The 24,919-nt window shown below is 32.3% G+C and overlaps 1 protein-coding gene across 2 annotated transcripts in view; it reads right to left on the reverse strand.

Annotated features, from left to right (window-relative positions):
- PSMD14 (proteasome 26S subunit, non-ATPase 14) overlaps positions 1 to 24,919 on the reverse strand; it is a 102,143-nt gene that overhangs the window by 23,793 nt on the left and 53,431 nt on the right. For both annotated transcript variants that reach the window (XM_008049920.1, XM_021708500.1), the window contains 5 exons: positions 22,542 to 22,613; positions 22,176 to 22,295; positions 19,854 to 19,924; positions 18,717 to 18,867; positions 4,681 to 4,788 (listed from right to left, as the gene is read on the reverse strand). In XM_008049920.1, the coding sequence (XP_008048111.1) occupies positions 4,681 to 4,788; positions 18,717 to 18,867; positions 19,854 to 19,924; positions 22,176 to 22,295; positions 22,542 to 22,613 (522 nt within the window). The remainder of the gene's footprint in view (positions 1 to 4,680; positions 4,789 to 18,716; positions 18,868 to 19,853; positions 19,925 to 22,175; positions 22,296 to 22,541; positions 22,614 to 24,919) is intronic.

Consider the following 24,919-nt stretch of genomic DNA (forward strand, 5'->3'; position numbering starts at 1 on the left):
CCTGATCCCGTGGGTTCGAGACCCACCTGGGCAGCAAGACCTCATCTCTACAATAAATTTTTAAAAAATCAGCTGGGTGTGGTAGCGCATGCCTGTAATTCTGGCTACTCGGAAGGCTGAGGCGGAAGGATCACCGGAGCCCAGCAGGCGAGGCTGCGGTGGCCGGGAGTGGCCACTGCACTCCAGTCTGGGCGACCGAGTGAGACTCCAACTCAAAAAAACAAAAACAAAAAAAGACACAAATCTTAATGTGTTCCAGTATTAGGGTGAGATGGGGATTTGAATTTATGTCATTCTGATAGCCCATGCTCTTTCTTGAATATATTATTCTACAACATATGTTAGAAAATTCTTGGATTAAATCTACGTTCTTTAAGGATCAGGAAAGAAACAAAACATTGTGTTATTTTTAAGCTTTGCTAGGAAAAATCACCCTACCTAGTATAAAAATATTTTAGATAAGTATTTTTTTTGTTTTGTTTTGTTTTTTTGAGTCGGAGTCTCACTCTGTCGCCCAGACTGGAGTGCAGGGGCCGCTCCCGGCCACCGCAGCCTCGACCCGCTGGGCTCCAGCGATCCTTCCACCTCAGCCTTCGAGTAGCTGGAACTACAGGCGCGTGCTACCACGCCCGGCTGATTTTTTGACTTTTTGTAGAGATGAAGTCTCGCCAAGTTGCCCAGGCGGGTCTCGAACCCACGGGCTCAGGCAATCCACTCACCTCAGCCTCCCAAAGGCGCGGGATTACAGGCTGAGCCACCGAGCCCAGTTTAGATAAGTATTTTAACAATCCATTCTTATATTCCTAATGTCTGCTATTAAAATGAGTTATGAAATCCCAAAGGAAGAAGTGACTGATTTTAAATGGCTGATATTAATTAAAGTACTAAGAGTATCTATTAAATCCTTATTCACTTCAATAATCATCAGAAGCAGTGAATTAAGCTTCAAGGGGAACTATGCAGGGCTTCCCTTAATCTGTACTTATCTTTATGCATATTACGAGGCGCATCCTCTAGGAGCAGAATTAGAAAAAGGTCCCCAGTCTTCTAAGCACACAAAGCCCAGCTGGAGAGTGGAGCTTGAGTGGGATACCCCCTCATTCAAGCACCTTTGTGCAATGCACTAACTGCACAATTCTATACACTGGGCATAAAGCTAATATCAGCTGCAGTCAACACATACTTCAGAAGCCAGCTAGGGCCCATATTTTTTAGATTAACCATAATGCCGGGTTTATAATTTGGTATTTGAAGGCACTATCTACTTGATTTTCAATTACATTATTTGGATACAAGTAGGAAAACTAGCACAGGCAGCATGAAAATTAGCATATATAATGATAGTAAAAACGTTCGCTTAAATTGAATGATATCCTCAAGCAGTCTTCTAATTTTACTTACCTGCTGCGTGCCCCCAGTGCATTCATCCCAAACCATAAGTAAACCCGCCATGTGCTTTTTGGAATGACTCATGTGGAAGGAGGACTGCACATGGTAAATTTACTTATGATTAGACCTCCATACACTCATTGCTGTGGAAAAGCAAGCATATTATAAAACATAACTTATGAATTATACAAAAGCTATTCATAGGCTATTGATAAATTTTAAAAGTTGCATGCTCTTAAAAAAAGGTGTGCTTAGATCCAAAGATAAATTGTTTGCCTTAAATTATTTTACATTGATAATTGAACTGGTACTAATTGATACCCATCAAATCACATCCTAAAATGAAGCTTTCTGTAAAAAAAGAAAATAACAACAAAAAAATTCTGAAAAGAAACAAAACGTGATATATAGTTCCCTCTAGAGTGGAGAACTGGGTTGCAAAAAAGCAAAAGTAGAAAGAGGAGTTTTTATTAAATAACTTTTTGTACTTTAAAAATTTTGAACTTGTGCACATATTTCCTATGTAAAAATTAATCAATCAATTAAATTTCTAACTGTAGCATAAAAAAATAAGAAAATCTTGTTATGAGCACCGGTTCTTACCGGGCAACTCAACTGTATGGGCCTTCATTTCATCATTTACAAAATAACCACAATGGTTCCTTCTAGAGCTACTGTCTTATAACTCTGTGGTCAATAATTACTGAAAACAATGTTTTTCAAATAGTTAAGCACTACTACACAATGCAATTGTAATCAGGACTACACCTAGTGGCTCACAGCCTAAGCACATGCATCTATGCATCAATATTTACTAAATTTCCATGAGGCTGACTACCAATCTTCAAATTTCCTGTGACATGTAGGATCTGAAATGTCACTGAACAGTTTTAAATGGAATTGCTTTAAAAAGTTAGTTACTAAAATAAATACGTGTTAACTCTCAATCCTAAACATCTGACAATAGTGGTCAAATGTTCCAACTACAAAATAATATAGTCTCACATATTAATATGAAATCCTAGAGTTTCTGTGTAAAACATGACAGTAAAAGTAAACTGTCTATTAACTACTTCAACACTGTCATTAGTGTTTTAAAAATAACATTTTCTAAAAGTAATATATGTATTACTATAAAAAGTTTAAGAAAAATGGACAAGGAAATTTTTTTAAAAATCTATAATTTTCCCAGCCAAAGGTAATAAAATGTATCTTTACATGATGGAGAACTTGTATGTTCTATTTTATAATCTTTTTCTTAACATATTTTGAACTATCCCCAAATTACCAAATAGTAGTCTACAAATGAATCATAATTTTTCCCTACTACTTTAGCAGTAATAAAAAAAATCTGTGTTAAAAATCATTAGTAACCACCAGCATGTGTGCTGATGGCTGTCGTTCGACTTCTATCCCTACTACTTGAAAGCTGGTTTGGGAGAAAAGTCTCTCAACACCAGCTAATTTCCCCACCAAAATAAAAGGAATGGCATGTCTGAAATCCTTCTGATTCCTGTGTTAAAGACTCTGCTAACATATAGTAAAATTCTATTACAGATATTATTCACTTCAGCTTCTTCTGGGTCACTTTTTTTTTCTAGCTTGTTTTAGAAAAATAAGACAGTGTTTTAAAGTATGGTTTTGTCCTGTCACTTTTTAACTTGATCTCATTTGTATGCTTTAGTATTAAAATTGTCTTAAAACTATAAAGCACCCAGATAGATGTCATTCTGATGAGCGCTATATAAACTGTAAAACAAAATATATTTACAGATTCTAATTGGAAGGCAAAACAAAAATGAAGGAAAATATGATGCTGTACCTGTTACATATACAGGTTGTTTATCTTAGATTTGGAAACTGCTTCATAGATCCACCTTATAGACTATAAAGTAGAATTTAAAAATACAAACTGGACTAGTCATAGAAACAAATTTTAACATCGATTATACTCAATTTTTAAGGTTAAAAGGCAGCATTTTAATTTTAAAAATGAAATCTGCAACAGGTGGCTGCTGACTTGCAATTAGTAAAAACTTCTGGCAGAAACATACCAAGGAGTAATCATAATGATCTTGGAGTCTGAGATGTTACTTAACTTTTTGCAAAAAATAATGAAGTAGTATGATGCTATGGGGGTTTATAAGAAAGGTCATTATCACAGGCTAAACAGGTTCAATACTATATTCTCTTGGAACATGCAAGTATGGACTTGTCTGTACCCAATCAAAAATTACTGGTAGCTTATTTCATACTCATTATACTTTACAGTTTTCCCTGACTCATAAAAATTTTCAAAAGCAACACACCTCAATCCTTTGAAACAAAACATTTCATTTTGATGAAGATTTCAAGTGAGTGCCACAAAATTAAATGTTTAAAAGCGTAAAGTTATCAAAGTGTAACCAAGGTTTAACTATAGTTAATTGTCAAAGCCACAACTCCCCAAAGACAATCTTATGACAGAACAAGGTTTTAGAAGGGGAATAGCAGTAACTACTATAGTGTCTTTGTTTTGTATGTTCTATTTAACCAAACATAGTATTTCTATCCTTTTAATTAATCTTCAGAGAAGTAATTAACTAGATAGACACAGGCTGTAGTGCATTTAAATAAACATTTAAAATAACTTTTGCAGACAATATTTATATAAAAACAATGAGGTATGTGAACTATACAAAGAAAACAATCACTCAAGAGGAAATTTAAACATCTGAATGCCAGTAATTGCAGTAATGAAGGTCAATATCACTAGAAAAAAACAAGATATAAACTCTTATCAAAAGTAATGTATAGATGTGTTTTATAGGATTTATTTCAAAGCTGAGGATTTTTTAAAAAATAGAACATTTTAAGTACATACTATTTAAGAATTATTTCTGGAGAGCTCTTAAAATATACAGCAATTTTCCCATTATTTTTGGCTATGACGAATGTTTAATCAATAATGACGATAGCTATGCCTTCCACCTGAAATTCCTGTCAATCCTTTTCTACAATGTTACCATGCAAGCTAGAAGGTACTCAAGATAAAGACTCTACTAGGCTCCCTTTAAAAAGGCTTTCCTCAAAATATGAAAGGAAAATGCAAAGACCCCATTAAAAATGGACTTATAAATGAGCAAAATCTAACTTTTGCAATAATATTTCTATAATTCTCTTTCAAAACAAGAAGAAAAAGTAATCGCAAGCAAATTAAAAGGCTAAGAATTAGACCTTAAGATGACTATGTATAGCAGGTTTTTAAAATGTAAAACAGAGTTTTAACACATTATCAAATATAGACATTACCTGGATAGATGGCTTGTTTAAGTGACCCAGATTTGAAGTTGTTTGTCGTGGTTCATGTCCTAAGACCATCATATTAGCATTGATCAATCTGAAGGCATCAATAACAACCTATAAAAACAAGGTGTCAAGTCATTTCTTTTTTAAAAAAACAAGTGATGATCCCAAGCAACAGTGGACAAGGCATCATCAACTTGCATCTGTTTTTGGATTATTTCCAGAAAATCATTTAATTATAATATTAATAAAAAAGAACCTCCTGCTGACTGTGCCATCAGCACACCACCCTCTATCTTGTAATGTAAGGTGACACCAATTATTGCAATTTTCATGAAGCAATAAAGAAAAATATTAACTTTGCATCTCTATTATTGAAATATCTCATTACTAAACTTACACCGAACGGCCTTCACTGGTGTGCATATGTTTGTCACCTAAATTTTACCTAATCAAAATGAATGACACAGAAACTAAAACTGAAAGTGAGCACAAGTTAAGGGACCACATCTAAAGCCCAGCCCTGTCACATCAATTACACCACCACAGTACTTGAAATGACAACAAAATTACAGCTAGCAAGGCACTTGTCCATGTATTCTCTTCTAGTCAGATACCTTTTACTTCTTGTGACTATGAAAGACTTTATACCTTGTCTGATGGCCTTAAATGTCCAAGCTACTGTCAAGCATAGGAGGCACAATATAAGAAAACCAAGGTCATCCATGATTCATGCCAGGAACATGGTATAGAATGACAAAGCCCTACATTTACAGTAAAGAAATTATAATTGGTATCTTCTTTTTGAGTGTATAGAAAGACTTCAAATTCTCCAATGATGCAATATCATCTGTTATATAGTAAGAGATTTACAAGTGTCACATACTTTTTAAAGCTTTTAAACACTGTAAAGTTTTATGTAAAACCATGTGACTTTAAGGCAGATTGCCTCAATAGGGGAATTTAAATCATGTTTGCCACATAAAACAACCTTAAAGTAAGATAATATAGTAGGTAATATGGTATTATTAGAACTGCCATTAAAAGTGAGATTTATCAATGTTTTAAAAGCTACTGTCAACTAGATGTATTCTTACTTGTACAATCGAGGATACTAAGATAATAAAAATAGTATTCATTCTTGGGTTAAGGCAACTGAAATCTAATCCAGTCTGAAAAATTTGTTTGTAGTATGCATTACAATAGGCTGTATGCCTAAGAACAGATTTAAAGAAAGAAAAAAAAAATCGCTCTTAATAAAAGGCTGTTCTGATGCGTCCAAAGACAATAAAGAATATATACATGAACCAAAATATTATGACAAGTGAATCGATCTAAGTTGTCCACTCTGGTCACCTTAAAATATCAACTTTGATTTTGCTTTTATTTCTAACAGTTCAAGTTTTCCCAAATATTCATTTCTCTTGCCTCAAAATAAAATCAAGCATACTTAGAAGACATGAATAATTAATAGTTTGTGAAAACTTTTTTTAATACAATAACCTTAATCCAGACTTTTCACATTTATATATAAATAAATATGGCCTAGGCCGATTATACTTTAAATTTTTTCTAATCGTATTTTTATAAAACAATAATGAAAACAGGTACTAACATCAGACATATGCTAATCAAATGTTATAATTATTTTTAAAAAGAGAAGTAACATTTTCTCACATTTTGTATTAAAAGCACATAAAATAAGATCAAGTTAAAATGTGAGGAAAAGAGGGAGAAAGCAATTATTTGACAGGTAGTCAACTTAAGCAAATACAGAATTAGGAACAGATATTCTATTAAAAGTAAATATTTCAGAGCAAAGTGTCATTTTGGTTTAATTGTTTTATGATTCCATTTTAAATTTTCAGTAAAAACATTTTTAGGGAAAAAAACTTCCACAAAACTATTAGAATTTCATTATATATCACAACAAATTCCTATATACCTTTTTTTTAAACTGAATATTTTCAAACTGAAACAGCAGACAGCTACTTTATATGCAGAAGTCTCTGTACTATCTCTCTGGACTATTATAAGCAGGTGTGAAACTTTATAAAAGGAAATAAAAATATCAGTTCAGCAGATATCATGATCTGTTTTAAAAAATTGAATTTTCAAAAAATGTTTAATTCTATTAAGAAATTAAGATAAAAATTCAAGGATTTAATAAAATGAATGCTTAGACTGACAATTCCTGAGTAGCAATATTATAGCCAATAGAAAATGATTACACTAAGATTAAAGGAATTTGCTGCCATCACTATAGCAACTGTCTTAAAGAAACTAACATGCTCAACAACCTGCAGACCAAAATTAGATTTAGTATGCAATAAAATATAAATATGGCAATATAGTCTACATTTTAATTTTTGTACAATTTTCTAATTGTTCTTTGCACTGTGAAAATAGTGAGTTTCTCCTTTAAAGCAACCTATCAAAATAGACTCATTAATGTCCAGTTGCACTAATGAGCAATGGGTGAAGAAAGTGTTAATTATGCCACAGTAAGGTTCAAGAAAAAGCCCTAGTGAGCATTTGAAGGTGTGTATAAGCTGAAGTTGTTTCTCCATGTTTGTGTATTTACTGCATGATGCAGTAGAATGACAACAGAATGGTCACTCCATGGTTAAAAATAGAAATCTTAGATGCAACATACTAAACAAAGAACCCCCAAGAATTAATTAAGGTATAGGGTGATGGAGGGCAAGGAAAGTAACCATTCTGGGAGCTCAATGAATTTTCTAACAGTTTATTTTGAAATATATGTGTGTGTATATATATTTGGTTAAGCTTATCTCTCAAACTCAAATAACAATCAAAAAATTTTGAACAAAAATTATGTCCTTAACATGTAACAGCAAAAAACTCAAAGCTAAAATATAAAGAATATTTTCAGGAATACGATTCTGACTTTCAAAAATTCCTTTCCATGCTGAAGTCCTGCACACCACATTGAATCTCTATTCACCAGCCTGACCATTTAATTTTTTCTGGTACAAGTGCCTTGAGACTTTTCAGAGGTCACTGCAACAGTAGACAGCTTATAACAAAACCATTAGCAGTTTGGCTAGCTTAGGGAAACCTCTTACTTTCCTTTTTTGTTTATTATCACTGCATGAATCTGCAGCATATGATAGTTTATAATTTCTCAGGCTTGTTAAATTTATGTTAAAGGTCTGTTTTCTTGTTGAATAAATTTTGTTCATATAATGCTGCCTATTTCATACACTCAGTCTTTAATAGCACCTTTGGTCTATGCGCAACTCACAGATCAAAACAGAGGACTAAAATAGGGGTTGATGATGCTATTTACATGTGTGATTCCTGCTGTCTTCTTGTTAGTAGCTTTAATATAATAGAAGACCTTGTCTGTTTTGTAATTAACACATCTTTACTGGAGAGATATTTGGAAGTGATTGCTGTGAATATACTGGTTAGTAAAATAAACACAATCACACACCACTTTCTGTTATCAGACAAATTTGTGAATTGTACACATTATACTCCAGATCAACAAACTGTGATATAACAGCCAAGTAGAAGACACATATTTATATAACCCTTTATTTTTCTGAAAATATGTATTCACTCTGACCTTGCAAATATAATTAGCTTGTGGGATGTGCAGATTTCAGTACCATGGTTGCTTTACTAATTGCAACTCTTGGAAATAGATACTAAATATTTGGAAGCTGCCAATACAAAATAAAAACTGCATGTTTTTTGTACATCTGTCTTAGATTATAAAAGCAAAATAGTTTTAAAAACAATACTGAGTTCCATATTTATTTCAAGCACACCCAAGGGTCAAGGACCTGTCATTTCATTTTAATGGCAAATTCAGTTTATAACTTAAAACTCAGTGTTTAATCCACAATTTTTTGGCTTCTTTCATGAGTATAGTACAGTTCATCCAATATGCTATTTGTTTTTAAATTCATGCTTTCATATCAACTGCTAGGTCACTGAAAGACTAAATTTCTAAAGTACCAGTCTATAGTTCCCAATTTTCACTTTCAAAAGAAGTTTTTTTTAAAGCAAAGCTCTTCAAATTAGTTTGATATAAAGGCATTTTAAAGAAAAATACATAACACTTTTGCCAGTAGCTGTGAATTATGCTTCCCCCTCCCCTCTTTTTTTAAACAGTGGCTGTCTTTGGTATTTCAAATAGCATTTACATTGAAGTAAATGACTTTGAGTATTCAAGATTTAAGAATGTTTTAGGAATGGATTCACTTTCTTGAGTTTACAAATGAAACAATCTGGATCTTCTGTAACCTTAGAGGTCAGCTAACTAGTATATGCAAATAAAATACATATATAATATATATTATTAACTGAGATAATAATTTTTTAAAAACTTGAAAGAAAATCTTAAGACCTCAAAATCAATGTTGAACACTAAAAAAAGTGAAAATTCTGTTACCAGTTACATTACATATTTAAAAGCATAAAAACCCGCCACCATATAAAGTAAATCTCTAAGTGGCTATAAAAATGAGGTGTGGAAAGAAAAGCAACACCCCATATCAAATACCCTTTATCACCTAGAAATGACCTGTTATCAACTGCTTAGGTTGTTTCTAGATTCTTTAAAAATTAAGGGTGCATGTGACCTGGGAAGTACTGCTGGGGTTTGTGACCATTTCGTTACTTCTGCTACCATGCACTGCCAGACATCTAAAAGAGAAAAACATCTTATGTTTCTTGTAAGCCCACAGCATAAAAAATTCAGAGAAATCTTACTTTTTATGCCATTTCCAATGAAAAGCACTAAGAACTAAAACTGACTCATGCCAAATGCATATCACTGAATTGCTGTGATTTCTTAGTCTCAAGTTTGCAACACGGAAATTATTTATAAAATGTCAATTTTAGCTCTGGAAAAGAAATTCCTATGTGTATGTACATTTTCTTTCTTCATCCTCGGAGAATTGCTTACTGTAGCTAGAGATCTGTAGTACAACTTCCATATATTGGGAGAAAAGGGGGATGGGGTGTAACTCGCATAATGTACTTTTTTTTGACAAGTGAAGACATGCATCAAAATTCAAAAACTAAAGCCACAAGTTTTGAACATATATGCCTTAATGAAAACAAATCGATCTTTAGAAACTAGTATGGCAAAAGGTAATTAGACATTTTTAGATTTATGAAACATTGTGAAAAGAATTTACTTAAGTTATAATAAAAATAAAGTTTCACAGAATTTTTTGCAGAATATGCATGTAGTCAGTATAGTGTAGTGGCTTTAATGCTTGAAGCACTCTGAAGTTAGAATCCTGCCCAAGTTAGAATGCTGGGTCTATTACTTGCCAGCTAAAGAACCTAGAACCAGTTATTTAACCTCTCAATCTCTCCATTGGTTCATGAGTGATACTGCACAGAGTTGGTAATATGACTAAATCAAATAATATAAGTATACCGGCCACTGTAATTCTTACTATTATTAACTGTGGCAGTGATGGAGTTGCCCAGCTCAGATCTTTCCACAAAACCTGCTATGGAAAGCAGAACTGACTCACAACCTCCAGCTTTTACACCTTTGAATTCACTGGGCGTTCACACCAGGTCACACATCCCTTGGGCTGCTACTGAGCACAGCAGTGGTACTAGAATGAAGCCATTCCAGTCAAATAAGGAATTTCTCTGAGGGGAAACTTTGGCTCAAGGACTTCTCATTAGTGCAGCTGAAATTTTCTCAGAACTACACTATAATCTGTGGCTCTTCTACCCAATCTACCTTCCCTGTCTTTTTGCAGGGTCAGACTTTCACTACTGTCTGAATGCACTTCTTTTTATCCATCCTGGGTGTTTTCCCCAATAAATCTCTTTCATGTCTAGTCTTATTTTGCATCTGATCCTTGGTGGACCCAAATTGATACAGCTAACAAAGCAGAGTACTGCTGTGATAGACAATGTTAAAGTTAGAAAAAAATTACCCTATGAATCAAATTATAATGATAAATTTGGCATCCAAAGACACTTGGCATATAAAAAAAATCAATAGGAAAAAAGGGAGAAACATCCTATTTCCTTAGGAAAATTCCTAATTAGAAGACATTAAAAAGTATACAGCTATACTGAATGTTATCTCCTTTTTAAAAAATGACAATATGCCTAGACTATTGATACGCCTACATGAATTATGTGACAAATAAATAGTTAAATTAAAATTGAATTCCTCAGGGGACTACTAATAAGCTACAAAAGACTATCACCCATGGGTCACTGATCTGATACCAACTCAAGAGTGCCAATTCTATCTACTGGCTACTCAGTCATCCTACATAAAATGAACAAGTGACTTCAAATCTCTTTCAAGTAGACACATTAAAGCAATACAAGTAGTTTGCCTGTTGACATTTCCACATAAAGTAATGGAATAAAAGGCTCAACCTATTAGAATGGCAGTAGGGCAGGTGGATAAGGGCTTAGGGGACTTACATACATTGCCTGTGCTATATAACATCACCTTCAAAGAAAAAGGTAAATAATATCCCTCAAACTGCTATTTCACAATAGGTAAAGGCATTTTAGTAGGAAATTATATAAAGGCTAATTACTTTGCTGTGTATCACTTTTATGCATTTTTATTTTGCTTATTAAACACTATATAGAAATGATCTCACCTAATCCTATCAACAACCAAGAGGTGGATGTTAATATCATAAATTTATGGATGCGAGAACTGGGGATTATAGGATTTAAGTAAATTAAATGAGATGATACAACCAGTAAGTGATACCACTGTGATTTGTACCTATACAGCATAGTACTCTTCATCAACAAGCTAACTGGTAGAACACCTACCCTAACACAGAAGCAAGAAATGATCCAATCACTCAACAACAAGATTTGTGTCTCATTCAAACACTGAATATCCATTCTATAACAGAGTATCTGGCACAGAAAATACAGTGCAAAAAAAGTTATCTACTGAAATGAAAAACTCCAAGAAAGCATTTTTGGTTACTATTTATAAACATTTTCACCCTTATGTTTATTCTTTCTTAAAAAGGAAAAGAAAAAATACCCATTACCTATTAAAAAGTTAATCACCAGCTTTAACAATATATATTATTCCCATTTCCTTATTGCTGCTCAGTTTTGAATTCATAAAATACTCTTCCATGGCATGCTATGGCCATGAAAACTCAAGCACCATAAAGCACTGACTTGTGTTTAATTTGGATTAAAAACTGCATACAGTTAAGTTATTTGCAATGTGAAAAGTAGAAGTAAGCACTTCAATCATCTTACTAGTTACCTAAGAATAACCACTGAGGAATCAGCTATGATTTTGAAGAAAATTCACCACCATATCAATTCTATCCTCTTTCGAAAATTTCAATGAAAACAACACATTAAACCTCCCAAAACCAAGTACCAAGTCCAAAAATATCCTCACCATTAACAATGTCTAATGTCAAATAACATAGAATATGATCTTTAAAAATTAAAATATATGGGTTCTGAAAAGGCCTCTTAATCAAAGGTATAGTTTCCATTTGCTGTTACAAAACTAGCATTTATGATAGAAAGTAGATCTTACTCTTCTCTATAATCTCTAATGTATACCTGGGACACAGTAGTGATCAACAAGTGTCTGTTGACCAGGAATAATTAGATGACTAGAGAAAGAAAAGCATTCAAGAAGCAAAAAAAGTCAATAGATAATATTCTTATAGATGCACAGCAAGAACCAAAGCATAATAAATTAGCTTGGGGTTTATATTATTAATATAGATGCTCTAGATTAAAACTTTCTACTAAGAACTGTTAGTTCTATGTAAGGTTTATGCTCTTAGAATTTTAAACATAAAATTACTATATATTCCGAGGGGACAATTTCTGATTATATAAGCTAAGTAAATGCTATAAACGATTACATTTTTCTGTCAGGAACAGTATAGGCACATTAGCTATAATATTTTTCTTAGGTATCCTTACAAGATCTGAGAGTGTTATAAAACTTCAAGTTGACAATAAGAGAAAAAACTGGAAGCAAACAAAAGATAATATAGTAACTAAACGTGTTCCGAGAATTGGAAGGGTATGTTTACAGAGCTATATTAGAAATGGAAATAGAATTTGTATGTGTCCTATTTCCTATTTTTCTCTGTTGATCTAGAAAACTAGACAAAGAAAAGGAATGTGCATGTTTATACACAATTTGGTATTTGGACCATCCAGCCCTAATTGACTCTTTGTGGAACACTGATAAAAAAAGAATCTTATGAATATAAGGCTATGCTAAATGTCTTTTACTACTTTTAGAAGACAAATTACATGTTAAACTTGAACTCTAGCTCTGATTATACAAGGTTCAAATTCATCAAGGCTAATGGCCATAAGAAAACCGGCTAATCCACCTTGTCAACCTCATGGTTTTAGTAGTTTAATAAAAGACTCTATGACTGTTAACAAATGAAAATTACTTACTAAATCTCACAAAATTAACTGTAGCTTTTTTTTTTGATATGCTAAAATTTAAGAAACAGAACTGGTAATAGCTAAACAGTGACAACCATTCATTCCTTGATTTTATTTTATAAATATGTATGAATTACTTTTTGTCAGGCAGTAAGTAAATTACAAGATATAAAACTGTTTCTCGCCGGGCTCAGTGGCTCAGCCTTGTAATTCCGCGCCTTTGGGAGGCTGAGGTGAGTAGAATGCCTGAGCCCGCGGGTTTGAGACCCGACTGGGCAGCGAGACCTCATCTCTACAATAAATCAAAAAATCAGCCGGGCGTGGTAGCGCATGCCTGTAATTCCGGCTACTTGGAAGGCTGAGGCGGAAGGATCGCCGGAGCCCAGCAGGTCGAGGCTGCGGTGGCCGGGAGCGGCCACTGCACTCCAGTCTGGGCGACAGAGTGAGACTCCACCTCAAAAACAAAACAAAAAAAACTGTTTCTCCCTCAAAGAGGTTCCAGTCTTGTGGGGGAGACAACACGTAGAAGAATAAAACACAAAAAGGTTAAGTGCAATACATGAATCCCTTCATAGGTCAGAGTTTCAATGTAATATACTCATTTTCCTCCTCATCAACATGCCCAAGTGAAATATCTTATGAAACGTTAAGTGTACCACAAAAATGAGCTGAATCAGAAGAGTACTCCTAAACTACTCAGGATGCACAATATAAGAAGGAAAGTCTTCATTTCTTTTGTAGTCATTACCATACTCTTCCTAAATGTGAGCAAATTAGAAATTAACTTATAGACTTGTTCTTAGCAAAATTAGAAATATTTACATTCTATTTTTTAAATATGCTAGTTCTTAATCCTTTGAAGTATAAACTATTCACTCTTAAGAATAAAGAATCATTTACTGCATACCTCTTAATATGACACATGCACTCTGCTTAATACATATGATATTCATAATACCATTAGACAGGTACAAAGATCCCTATTTTATAGATGAGAAAAACATAAATCAAGAAAATTGGGTAACTTGTTCAAGGTCATGGTTTAAGAAGGAGATAAAAATAGGATCTAAATGCAGGCCTGATCCCAAAGTCTGTGCTCTTCATTAACTGCATGCCCTGCCTATGCCTTACTATACTTATACATATATATTTTTAATAATAAAAAAGCCTTAAACAAAACTACTATCTGAGAAGTTTAAAACCTTCACCATCTTAAAACTTTCTAATAGAAAATTTCTTGGAAAAGTAAAGTATTTATCCCCATATCCCCCAAAAGATACAACCTTGTAGATATCTGAAAAACATTAGTTCCCTAACTTTTCTCCTATATTTGTATTTATTTTCCAAAGCCCCATCTTTTGTGAAATGCTAATTAAAAGATAATAATAAAACTACTCATTTTATATTCTACTATATGTGAAAGAAGGATGAACAAAGAGGTAAGCACCCCCTGGAATGACACTGTTTCTACATTCTTCCCAGGTGGTACAAACTCTTCATCTCACAGTGATGTCTCAGTCATCCCTCAAACCTCAGCCAAATTTTATCTACTTTGTGCAGCCTATACTGATTTCTTCCTTTTTCTAATTTAATTTGCATAGACTATGTTTGCTATACAAGTACTACTCTATTATATACTGGCACATACAAGGTTCTGAGTATTTGTTTCTCACAATCAATTTTTTCTCACAACCAATTTCATACTTATAGAAACAAGCAATATCAGCATTGTGTCAGTATGCAATGTATGATATGAATATATTATTGGCAGAATGTTACCTTGTTCACTAGAGACATTAAATATATGATTTATCATCTCAAATAGACAAAGACAACTTCTTATTTATTTTGTATCTCACAATCATTAGCATATGGATCAAGTATATTTAAGAAATACCTGCCAATGAACGGATCTGCAATTAGATTACCATCTCATTTTTAAGTCTATTGAGTATTTCTGACCAGATTAAATAAAAATGTTTCAGAAAAACACAGTCAGTGTGAAGATGTAGTTGAACTAAATGGTCATTAGTTTTTTTTTTTCGAACAGAGAACAGATATGATTGTTAGGAGCTAGCAAGTAACAGAACATTTACTCTCTAATGCAGTAATACTTTTAACATATTAAAATATCACAATCAAGTTGTAGGCTACTTTTATGATTCTGCCCAAAGTAATCTTTTTTTGCCCTAAGTTAAATTAACTTCTAAAAATGTACTTCTAGATCCAGTAATGCGCTAAATATACAAGAAATAAAACATTAAGCAAGAGGTTGCCACTGTGCCATTTGAGAACTAAAGTTTAAAATATTTGAATATGTGTATTTTACAAATAAATTAAAAATCAAGGCAGAATCTTGAAAATAAGCTCATTGATTAGTTTAAATCAGAGCTCACTGGTGCTTTCTATGAGCTTGCTTTCCATTTAAATTATGAATGTGATCACCACTGATTTTCACCTATATCATTTTTAAGACACTTCATATACTGTATAATAATATACAGAGTGGTATGGATTCTTTATCATATAGTGTAGTTCATTATTAATCATATTGCTCTCAATGTTTAGTCCTAGGGATGTCTAAAAGCTAACATGGAGGAGTCTGTCAAAAATGTTTTTAAAATTAACAGAACACCACCATATTTTTAAAAACTAACTCATATGATACATAATACCTACTACACATAGTATAGAGAACTATTGAGAACTCAAAGAAAATACATGGCTCTTTCTCCTGACTTATGCTGAAAGGATTGAGACCTAACTACAGTAACTTAAGAAAAGGCCCCACCATGACCTCTGGTATTCATTTTCCATTCTTGAGTTACTCTGATTATATCATTCATAATAATTTAATATTAAAAAATTAAAGAACCAGTAAAAAAGCATGAGCTCTGAAATTCCACAGACCTAGATTTGTATCCTTGTTCTGCTGCTTCTCATGGTCTGATTTTGGCAAAGTAATCTCTTTGGTCTTAAATTTTTAATCACTGATAAAATAGTGCCTATTTCTAGTATTGCAACAAAGAACAAATGAAATAAGTTGAAATGGTTATTCATAATTCCTGGCACATAACAATTATTCAACAAAGATAGTCAAGTCACCATAAAAAAAAAAAAAATCAAACTTATTGTGAATGAGTTGAAGTTACAAAGAAAGAATCCATTCTTATCTAATCATTCAAAAACAGAGATAATAGTGGTATTTATAAAATATTAAAATATACATGAAAAAGGTTTTTAAAAAAGTGAACAGAGACCTAACTTACATCATTTACATATAGACTGTCATTTTAACTCTTGATCTAATCATTGCCTTACTAAATATTTTGACAGCTTTGATAAATCACGTGCAGGGAAGGAAAAAGGAGAGTCCTATGCTAGTTGTCATTTTTATAAGTTTATATTCTTAAGTTTAATGACTTAACTAGAAAACCCTGGATATGGTTTTAATAGTATTTAATTTGGCTCATATTGTGGAGAAGACTTGACACCGAAAGAACCATAAATTACGACCAAACTATAACACCTTATAGATGAAGCTACATTACTGACAAATAACTGGGTCCTTATTTCAAGTTATGTAATTGTGGGAATCTAAATGTTACATATAACAAGTAATGTGAACCATCAGTGATAGATATACTAAATTTTTTCAAAAATATTTTTTCATGATATAAAACTAAATAGTGCTACATATGATTTCATAAAATTTTAAATAGATTATTTTAAAACTACATTTAACATTGTCAACTGTTGTGATACAAGTGTATTTTTAAGATGAAATTCATTCCTTGAATATGTCACAATTAATTAGAAATAATGCAAATTCCAATATTATAAAACACTTAAGCTAGGTTTGGAAACTAAAATTGCCATTTTAAATATTACAAACAGGATAACCCAAAATAAAATACATATTTATTTACCTTCTATTTTGAGAATGCTTCCTCTCATTGTATTTAAGTTTATATTTTCCTTTCCAAAGTTGCCACCATCACATGAGTCAAGGTTTCATAAAAACTGCAACTAATACTACAAAACAGAACCCTAATTATACTTAAATTTAAGCTTCAATTTTTACTTGTAGATATTGTGGTGAGGGGCTTTATCAGAAAACTGTTAAATTTCTAAAATAATAGATATTACTTAAATGAATTACTAATGAGTTTTAAATATCAGAGAATAAAACTTAGGAGGTATTGTACAGTAACCTAAATTCATAAAACTAACAAAAATCAAGAATTTAACCCATTTTATCTGTATCAGTTAATAATACACTTAGTAAAAAGGAAAGTAAATAAATCAAAATATAGACATATAGCAAGAATCAGACGCTATCCATTCTGAATGGTCTAGTATATCAGTTTCTATTATTACTATTTTGTGAGAAGTTTCTGCCTCTGAAAAGCTAAATCACACCTAATAGCTTCATGATCTAGAGATGACCTCAATTTTTATACATCATAATATGATGTCAGAAAACGTTCTACTTCAAATTTATGACAGATAAAAACTCCATATTTTAACAGATATGTTTAGTTTGTTTGAGCTGGTGTGCAGATATAAATGTAATCTATACTACTATCAAACTCCAGGTCTGATAGATATCAAGCTAATATTTATTTCTAAGTGCTCTAAAAATTATTTGTAAAACCTGCATAAAAAGGATTCCACAAATGTATTGTGATTCTATTTTAACAATTATTCTGCACTACAATGAAAGTACATGCTCAAACAAGACACCTCAGCAGTATTTTAAAGCAGTAACCACCTAGCCAATTTCTGTATGTTCTGTAGTTTTTCTAATCCACTCTCCCTGTGGTTGAGCAAAATCGAATTGCCTCTCACATTTGCAGACAGCTCTGTGAAGGTGATAATAGAGCTGCTCCCTGCTGTCATGAGGCAGGAAATAGGAAAATGGCATATGGGGCTAGAAAGAAAGAAATAAAAAAAAGAAAGAACGAACGAACAAAAAAAAGGAGAGAGAGAACTAAACAAGAACAAAAGAGATTTCAACAAAGAACAACTATAATCCAATGTGCTTTGCAAGTTAATCTCTTTTCAGAATCATTTAGCATATTTAATCGTTCATCTGCGTCCTCACTCCAAAAACGAAAATGGTTGATATCAAGCCTTTGGGGCAAGTTTTCATTGTCTAAAATATTTGGAAAACACACCTCCTGAATATGTCCTGCAAAATGTTTACAAAACACAGCCCTTTATAATGATTTTTAAAATGTTTCTATTTCAAATTCACCATTTGAAATCAAAGGTAGAGCAATGTTTATTAAAATATGAATGTTTATAATAGCAGGCTTTTAGTATGATTTAACATTTCTAATTTTATGAAATTAAAAAAAATTAAAGATAAACATTCATGATGAATAGACAATAGGTGACTGAAGTAGAAATAAATCTCTAAATAGTTAAATTATTAATAAAACCAACTCACATTTATTGACTTGTACAGTTTTGTTTTGTTAAGTAAACAGACAGTGGTCTTCTAATTACGAATCCTGCTTTAAACAAAACGGATTTTTTATTTAACATTTTTGTAAACAGAATGTGGCAGTAGATGATAATAAAGATAGAATCTACTCTACCTTTCCTTTTACACTCTGAATGGGATCCACAACCACTGCCACAGCTCTCTCCGACAAAGCTTCAAAGCTCTGCTGAGTGTTGATATCCACACCAGAAAGCCAACAACCAAAGCCAGGGTGACTGTGATACCAACCAACAACCATCTCAGGCCTGAAACAAAGAGGGCATTCAGACGCTCAGAGCAAAACAAGTAATACATTTATGATATGAAAAGATACAACACACTAACAGGGTATAAATTAAGAAGAGACGAAAAACACACAGGTGTGAAAAAGCACCATTAGAAACACTGAAATGGTATACCATAGTATCCAGAAAACATGGAAATGAGTATGTGTGACAAAGGAGTGCTATCATTAAGAGATGCACATTAGCAGTGGTAGATAAGGCTTTCAGTTTTTCACCTTGTTACCACACTTTCTCAGAGCCAGTTTTTACCCTTTCAGCATTCAAGTAAATACCTACTCTTTAACTCCTTAGCTCTGAGAGTTGGATTTTCCAGGCAGAATACATTTTTAACAATGGACACCAGGATCCACTGTTGTGAAAGGATTAAATATCAATTAAACCAGCAGTAGAACTAGGAACTCAGTCAAAAACCAATTTGCACTGTTCTGCTCAGCTGCTGAGCCTTTTGCTAACATTAATTTTGAAGTTTTTTCCATAGTAGAAGAATTTGAGCAAGAGAATGACAACTATTGAAAGATTTAGTGTGAGGAAAAAGACTTTATACTATTTAGATTATACTTTCTCTGTCTTTAAAACTATGCCTACAAACATAATTAAATATTCATAATCTCATTCAGTTGCAACTCTCAAATACATGGAACATACAAGCTCTTTCAATTATAAGTCACTAGACAGTAACTCCATATGCTAAACAGAGGGAAGCTACAGCCCAAGCTTACTATGTGACAGTCTAGAATTTTAATATGAGGCAGTTCTCTGATTGGCAAATTTATTTGATTCTAAAGGGAAGAGATACTAGATAAGCAGTGCACAGCACTGATACTTATAATTTTATGTCAACTACATGCCCCTTTATTCTAGGAATATTCATAAACATCCATAACTTTGAGGCATGTTTCTAAAAATATTTCCCATTGTTTTGTTAAATGATTATTTAAAATGCTTACCTTCCTGTCTGCTTCAACATATCCAACATTTTGGCTTGGAACACTGGATCAACTGCCTCCACACTGACACCCTGGTTTAGAAAGAAAGACAATGATTAGCTTTTCTAACTTTGAAAAGAAGCAACTTGATATTAAAATATATATGAACAAAAAGCTGCCCCCAAAACACCTATGTATGTTATTTTGGGATGCCAAAAATCATTTTACAGGTTTTGATACCCTTATTTTGATACCCACTCAAGTCATTCAGTTAAAACCTTATACCAATAAAGCACCTAAAATTGCCAAATACCAAACTGCTGCTAGCTAATGAGTCAAGACAATTTTTACGAACCTTTAAGAGTTCATGGCCATTACTATGTAAATATTTATCAGAAATATCAAATAATGGAACCAACTGTAACTTTTGGTTAGACCTATCTAGGCAAGCATACTTCCTAATGCCATCCTATGATAACTGATAAGGCCTATGACTAGTTTTATCCAAAGTTCTGCAGTTATTCAGAATAGCCTCAAATCTTTGTAACCAAGTCTCTTTCGTGTTGCATTATATTGCTAGTTCAACCAAAATAAGAGATTAGAACATGGAAAAATTAAAAGAGCTCATATCACCCCTCTGGTGACAGACTATTGTCATTGTAGCTCCTACAATGCTTTCTTCTAACATCAGGAATCTAAATCTAAACATCAGGAATCCAAATCTAATCTACTTAACACACCAGTTAACATAAGCACTTCCTTCCCATCAAAACAAACAGTACCCATATTGAATTCCAATAGAGAGTGCATCCTCAAGAACGTGGGTATGCAATCTGCTTCCTATAGGCTAAGAATGGTTTTTACATTTTAAAAGGGCTGTTTTAAAAAAGAAAAAGAAGAATATGCAACAGAGACATATGTCTTTACAGAAAGTTTGCTGACTCTTGGGCCAGAAGAAAAACTTTCTGATTCTACTACATAGAGTGATTATGGGGATCAAAAGCTTTTATTTTATTGTCAAACAAGCATTTACATGGAAATGATATTAAGGACTAAGAATCATTTATTATAATAGACATCAATATAAAGACCACATGCAAGAGAAATAAGTTAATTTTGTTTTATATATTCTCACATGAAAGGATAGATACAAGTATTAATAGTCTAAGATTTAAATCTAAATATTTAGTTTAATATGTAGAGTGTTTCCCTATTTCCCAATGTATGAAATAAATATAACAGACATCCAGGTGGACAAAAACCAGTAAATCTAAATTAGTTTACCTCAACAGACTTATCTACTTAGAGAAAAAATTGTGCATTTTTAAATGTTTTACAGTATTTATAAATATGTTATATTCTGTAGCAAATATTCTATTTTAAATGCTTATTTTATATAAATATACTATCTATGCTACATTACTTAAAATATAATTTGCTTTCTAGCATCTACCTTATCAAAGTAAACTTAAAGTAAGGCACCTAACAACAGAGGGGACAGCTTGATGACAATTTCTTCAAGCCAGGTATTTTACAAGGTTCAATAAGAGAACTGTTGCATATCAAAGAAAAAAAAATCCAGTGGAAAAATACACATATATTTTTCTAGGCAAACAGGTTTGAGAAGGATATGTGTAGTTTTTTGGAAAGTAGGTAGAATGGTTACTGATTTGGGGTCATTTTCTTTCTATTTAAATGCATATCTATCTACCTAAGTCCAAAGCATTAAACAAATAGGCAAAATATAACAAATAACTCTAGGAAAAATAATGTATTCTAAACAGGGAGAATGGATGACTTTAAAAATCTGTATGGAGTATGGTTCATAAAAACAAATTAATATGCTTGAGCAAAAAGAACTAAGGTTTGTTTATAATTTTTTTCTTGAAGTTTTTAATAGGATAAATATTAGCTTAACAGTCACTCATCACTATAATAAAACAATAAAAAAGAACATATTTCAAAACAATGGGAACAAAACATAAGAACTAGTTAGTGTACATGAATTAAAAATCTAAGTAAAAGTCCTGAAATCTTTAGAACCAAGTGTTCAAACAAACTTTTTTAAAAAGCAAGTATGTTATGCTAGTTAAAGCTGAAGAAATGAGGAAAGGGATTTAGCATCATTCAGTTTGTAGACCTATAATAATTCATGATGTACTTTTAAAGATTAATTATTTAATTCAAGGCAATCTAAAAATTTCTATCATTAACCTTATGATTAATTTTTCCTATTGGAAAGAAAACATAATATAATGAAAGTTATTCTGCATAGGAAAAGAAATATGAAAAAAAAAAAAACCCACACATTTATTTGCAGCAGGAAACCATAAAAGTACTCACTGTTCCTGACTGTGGCATAGCAAACACATCAATCACTCTCACGGTATAGTCATCAACAAATTCTCCAAGCATAAGACCCATAACTTCCATTGGAACTCCAGCACGGCCATGTTTTAACATCTGTAAAGAGAAAGATATGTGGACACAAAGCACATTTCTTTGAGATCTCTGGTCGCTATTAAAAAAAAAAAAAAAAAAAAAGCAAAAACTAATTTTGCTTCAGTGGATACAAAATACTCTATTTTATAAATGTACCTAAAACAATAGCTTAGGTCTGAGAGAATTAAGGTGACAAAGATTGCTATATAAAAGGTATAGTGAAAGCAACAGAACTCTCTAAAGCAAGTAACTACATTCATTACTTACTTTTAACAGTGCCAGGGAAGAGATATAGACTTGTTCTGCTGTATCCACTGCAGGAGCATCTGTGGGTGGTCCCTAGAAACAGATATATCAATTATTATAAACTCATAGAGTTTATTAGTTTAAAATTCAAATTACACGTCATATAAACTTGATTATCTTAAAAAGTTCTGAAAAAACATGTAAAGTATCCTCTCATTTGGTTATAACACAAATAATCAAAAAACATTTGCAAATATCAAACCTGAGAAAACATAAAACTTAGTACTCAGGCAAGTTTCTAATGCATGTAAAGTTTAAATCTTTCAGCAATGCTAATCTACATAGGCTGCGGAATAACTCTAATACACCAATTAGCTACGTTTGTTGCCATAATGTGTACGTAAAATACCACTGGACTAGCACAGTTAACTGAGGTATCAACACAAACAGAAAATTCTGAGCTTCTTGATTTTCAGCTAGACAGCATGTGGATTAAGGCTATAGGATCACTTTGCAGATTCATAAATATAGGGGAGGGAGGAGAAGAAGATTCCTATCCTAATCCCTGGCTGAAAGAGCTGTGAACAACATACTCTGCACTTCACCTAATGAAGTTGTTTCCCCTCCCCCAATACAATATCAAATTTAACACAGTTGCCCCAGTTGTGAAAGAACCAGTTGAGACAGGTATAGCTTACATGAAAATACTTCCAAAGTCCTGACCAATACCTTTAAAACAAACATTACTATTAATCTTACTACAGGCAAAGATTGATTTCATGAAAAGACAGAAACCTCTTCTGACTATAACATTTAGCTGCACAAAGCAACTTACATATAGTTCTTACCCTCAAGATGACTATAATCTAATAAATGTGATTCTGCCCTAATTAGTACACATAGAAAACTTCTTATTTTTTAATATTGAACAGTCTGGGAAATTAAAATGAGATATGGCATAATTGCCAAGTCCTGTTTTGCTTCAAGTCCTCTTTCCCTGACAATAACTCTATTACAAATTACATAACCAACATGTTATCTACCCAAACTGTAAGCCACTTTCTCTCCCTTTTATGCTTTCACTTACTGAAATTAAACTGAAATACTTATTTCCACACTTATAGGTCTATGTGTATTTGTGCTTCTACTATTTATATGCTAAATTCTGTTGTTTTTGTTTTGTTTTAAAAGCTTATAATATTTATTAGAAGCATTAAGTACAGAAGGTTCTAGAATAAGTTTTTGCTAAATAAAAGAATAAAAGAATCACATACAAAATTTTTGTTTTTATTTATTTTTGTGCAAAGTGGTGAGAAAGAAAGAAATCAAGTCCCTCAAACTTTATTTTTAATTACAAATGCTAGGCACCAAAGTCAAAAAAAGACCAAATTCTTCATCTATTACCACCTAATGCAGCCTTATTACTATTTTTTAAAATAGATAAGACTCATAATAAAAACTCTGCTAAAGTAAGCTAAAGTACCATTAGGCCAAATCAACTGCTGAAGTCATCATATAAAACCTAATTATATTTATATGATAATTTTATTCATTTAACAGAGAGTTAATAAAAATGAAGAAAAAGTTGAGGACAATAGTAAGTTGTGAGGACGGGTCTGGAGAAAGTAATATTAGGATAATGACAATGTTTCAATTGAACAGGAGTACTAAATTCTGATGATCTACTGCACAGCATGATAACTACAGTTAACAATAATGTACTGTATACTTTTAAATAGCTAAGAGAACTTTAAATGTCCTCACTGCAAAGAAATGGTAAGTATTTAAGGTGATGGATATGTTAAGCCTGACTTGATCATTCCACAATGTATATATTTATCAAAACATCACAATGTACTCTATAAATATATAGTTACTTGTCAATTAAAACTAAAACTTTTTAAAATGTTAGGATAATGAACACCATGTTCATAAAATTATTCCTGGATCCAGAGCAACTTTAAAAATTGCATATGGAGAAAGAAGTTAAATGTATTTTGACTGCAGTTATTAATACAGCCTTTTTCAACTTGCCAGATGATATTTATTAGAAAAAAGAGGGAAATAAAACATCACACCATCACCAAAATGCATTACTGAAATGATCCAGAAACTATTTCTGCTATATGAATGAAGGAAGAAACAGTTTTGTTCAGAATTATATATTACTAGTAACCTAGAAAAGTGCCTAGCACTTTTAAGAACTTAACAAGCACTAGTTAAAAGAATGAATAAATAAAGATACTACAATAAAACATCTAATATTATACAAGCAGAAAAGAATCCAGTAACCCTGTGAGAGGAGCAAACTAGATCTTAGCTCCTCACTGACCAAAGATTTTTTTCTGCTTCAGCAACATACTAACAGAAAGACATGCAGAGACAAAACCATGTGGCTA

This window comes from Carlito syrichta, unplaced genomic scaffold, assembly GCF_000164805.1.
Source record: "Carlito syrichta isolate Samal-C Ts95f unplaced genomic scaffold, Tarsius_syrichta-2.0.1 Scaffold139321, whole genome shotgun sequence".
Classification (NCBI taxonomy): domain Eukaryota; kingdom Metazoa; phylum Chordata; class Mammalia; order Primates; family Tarsiidae; genus Carlito; species Carlito syrichta.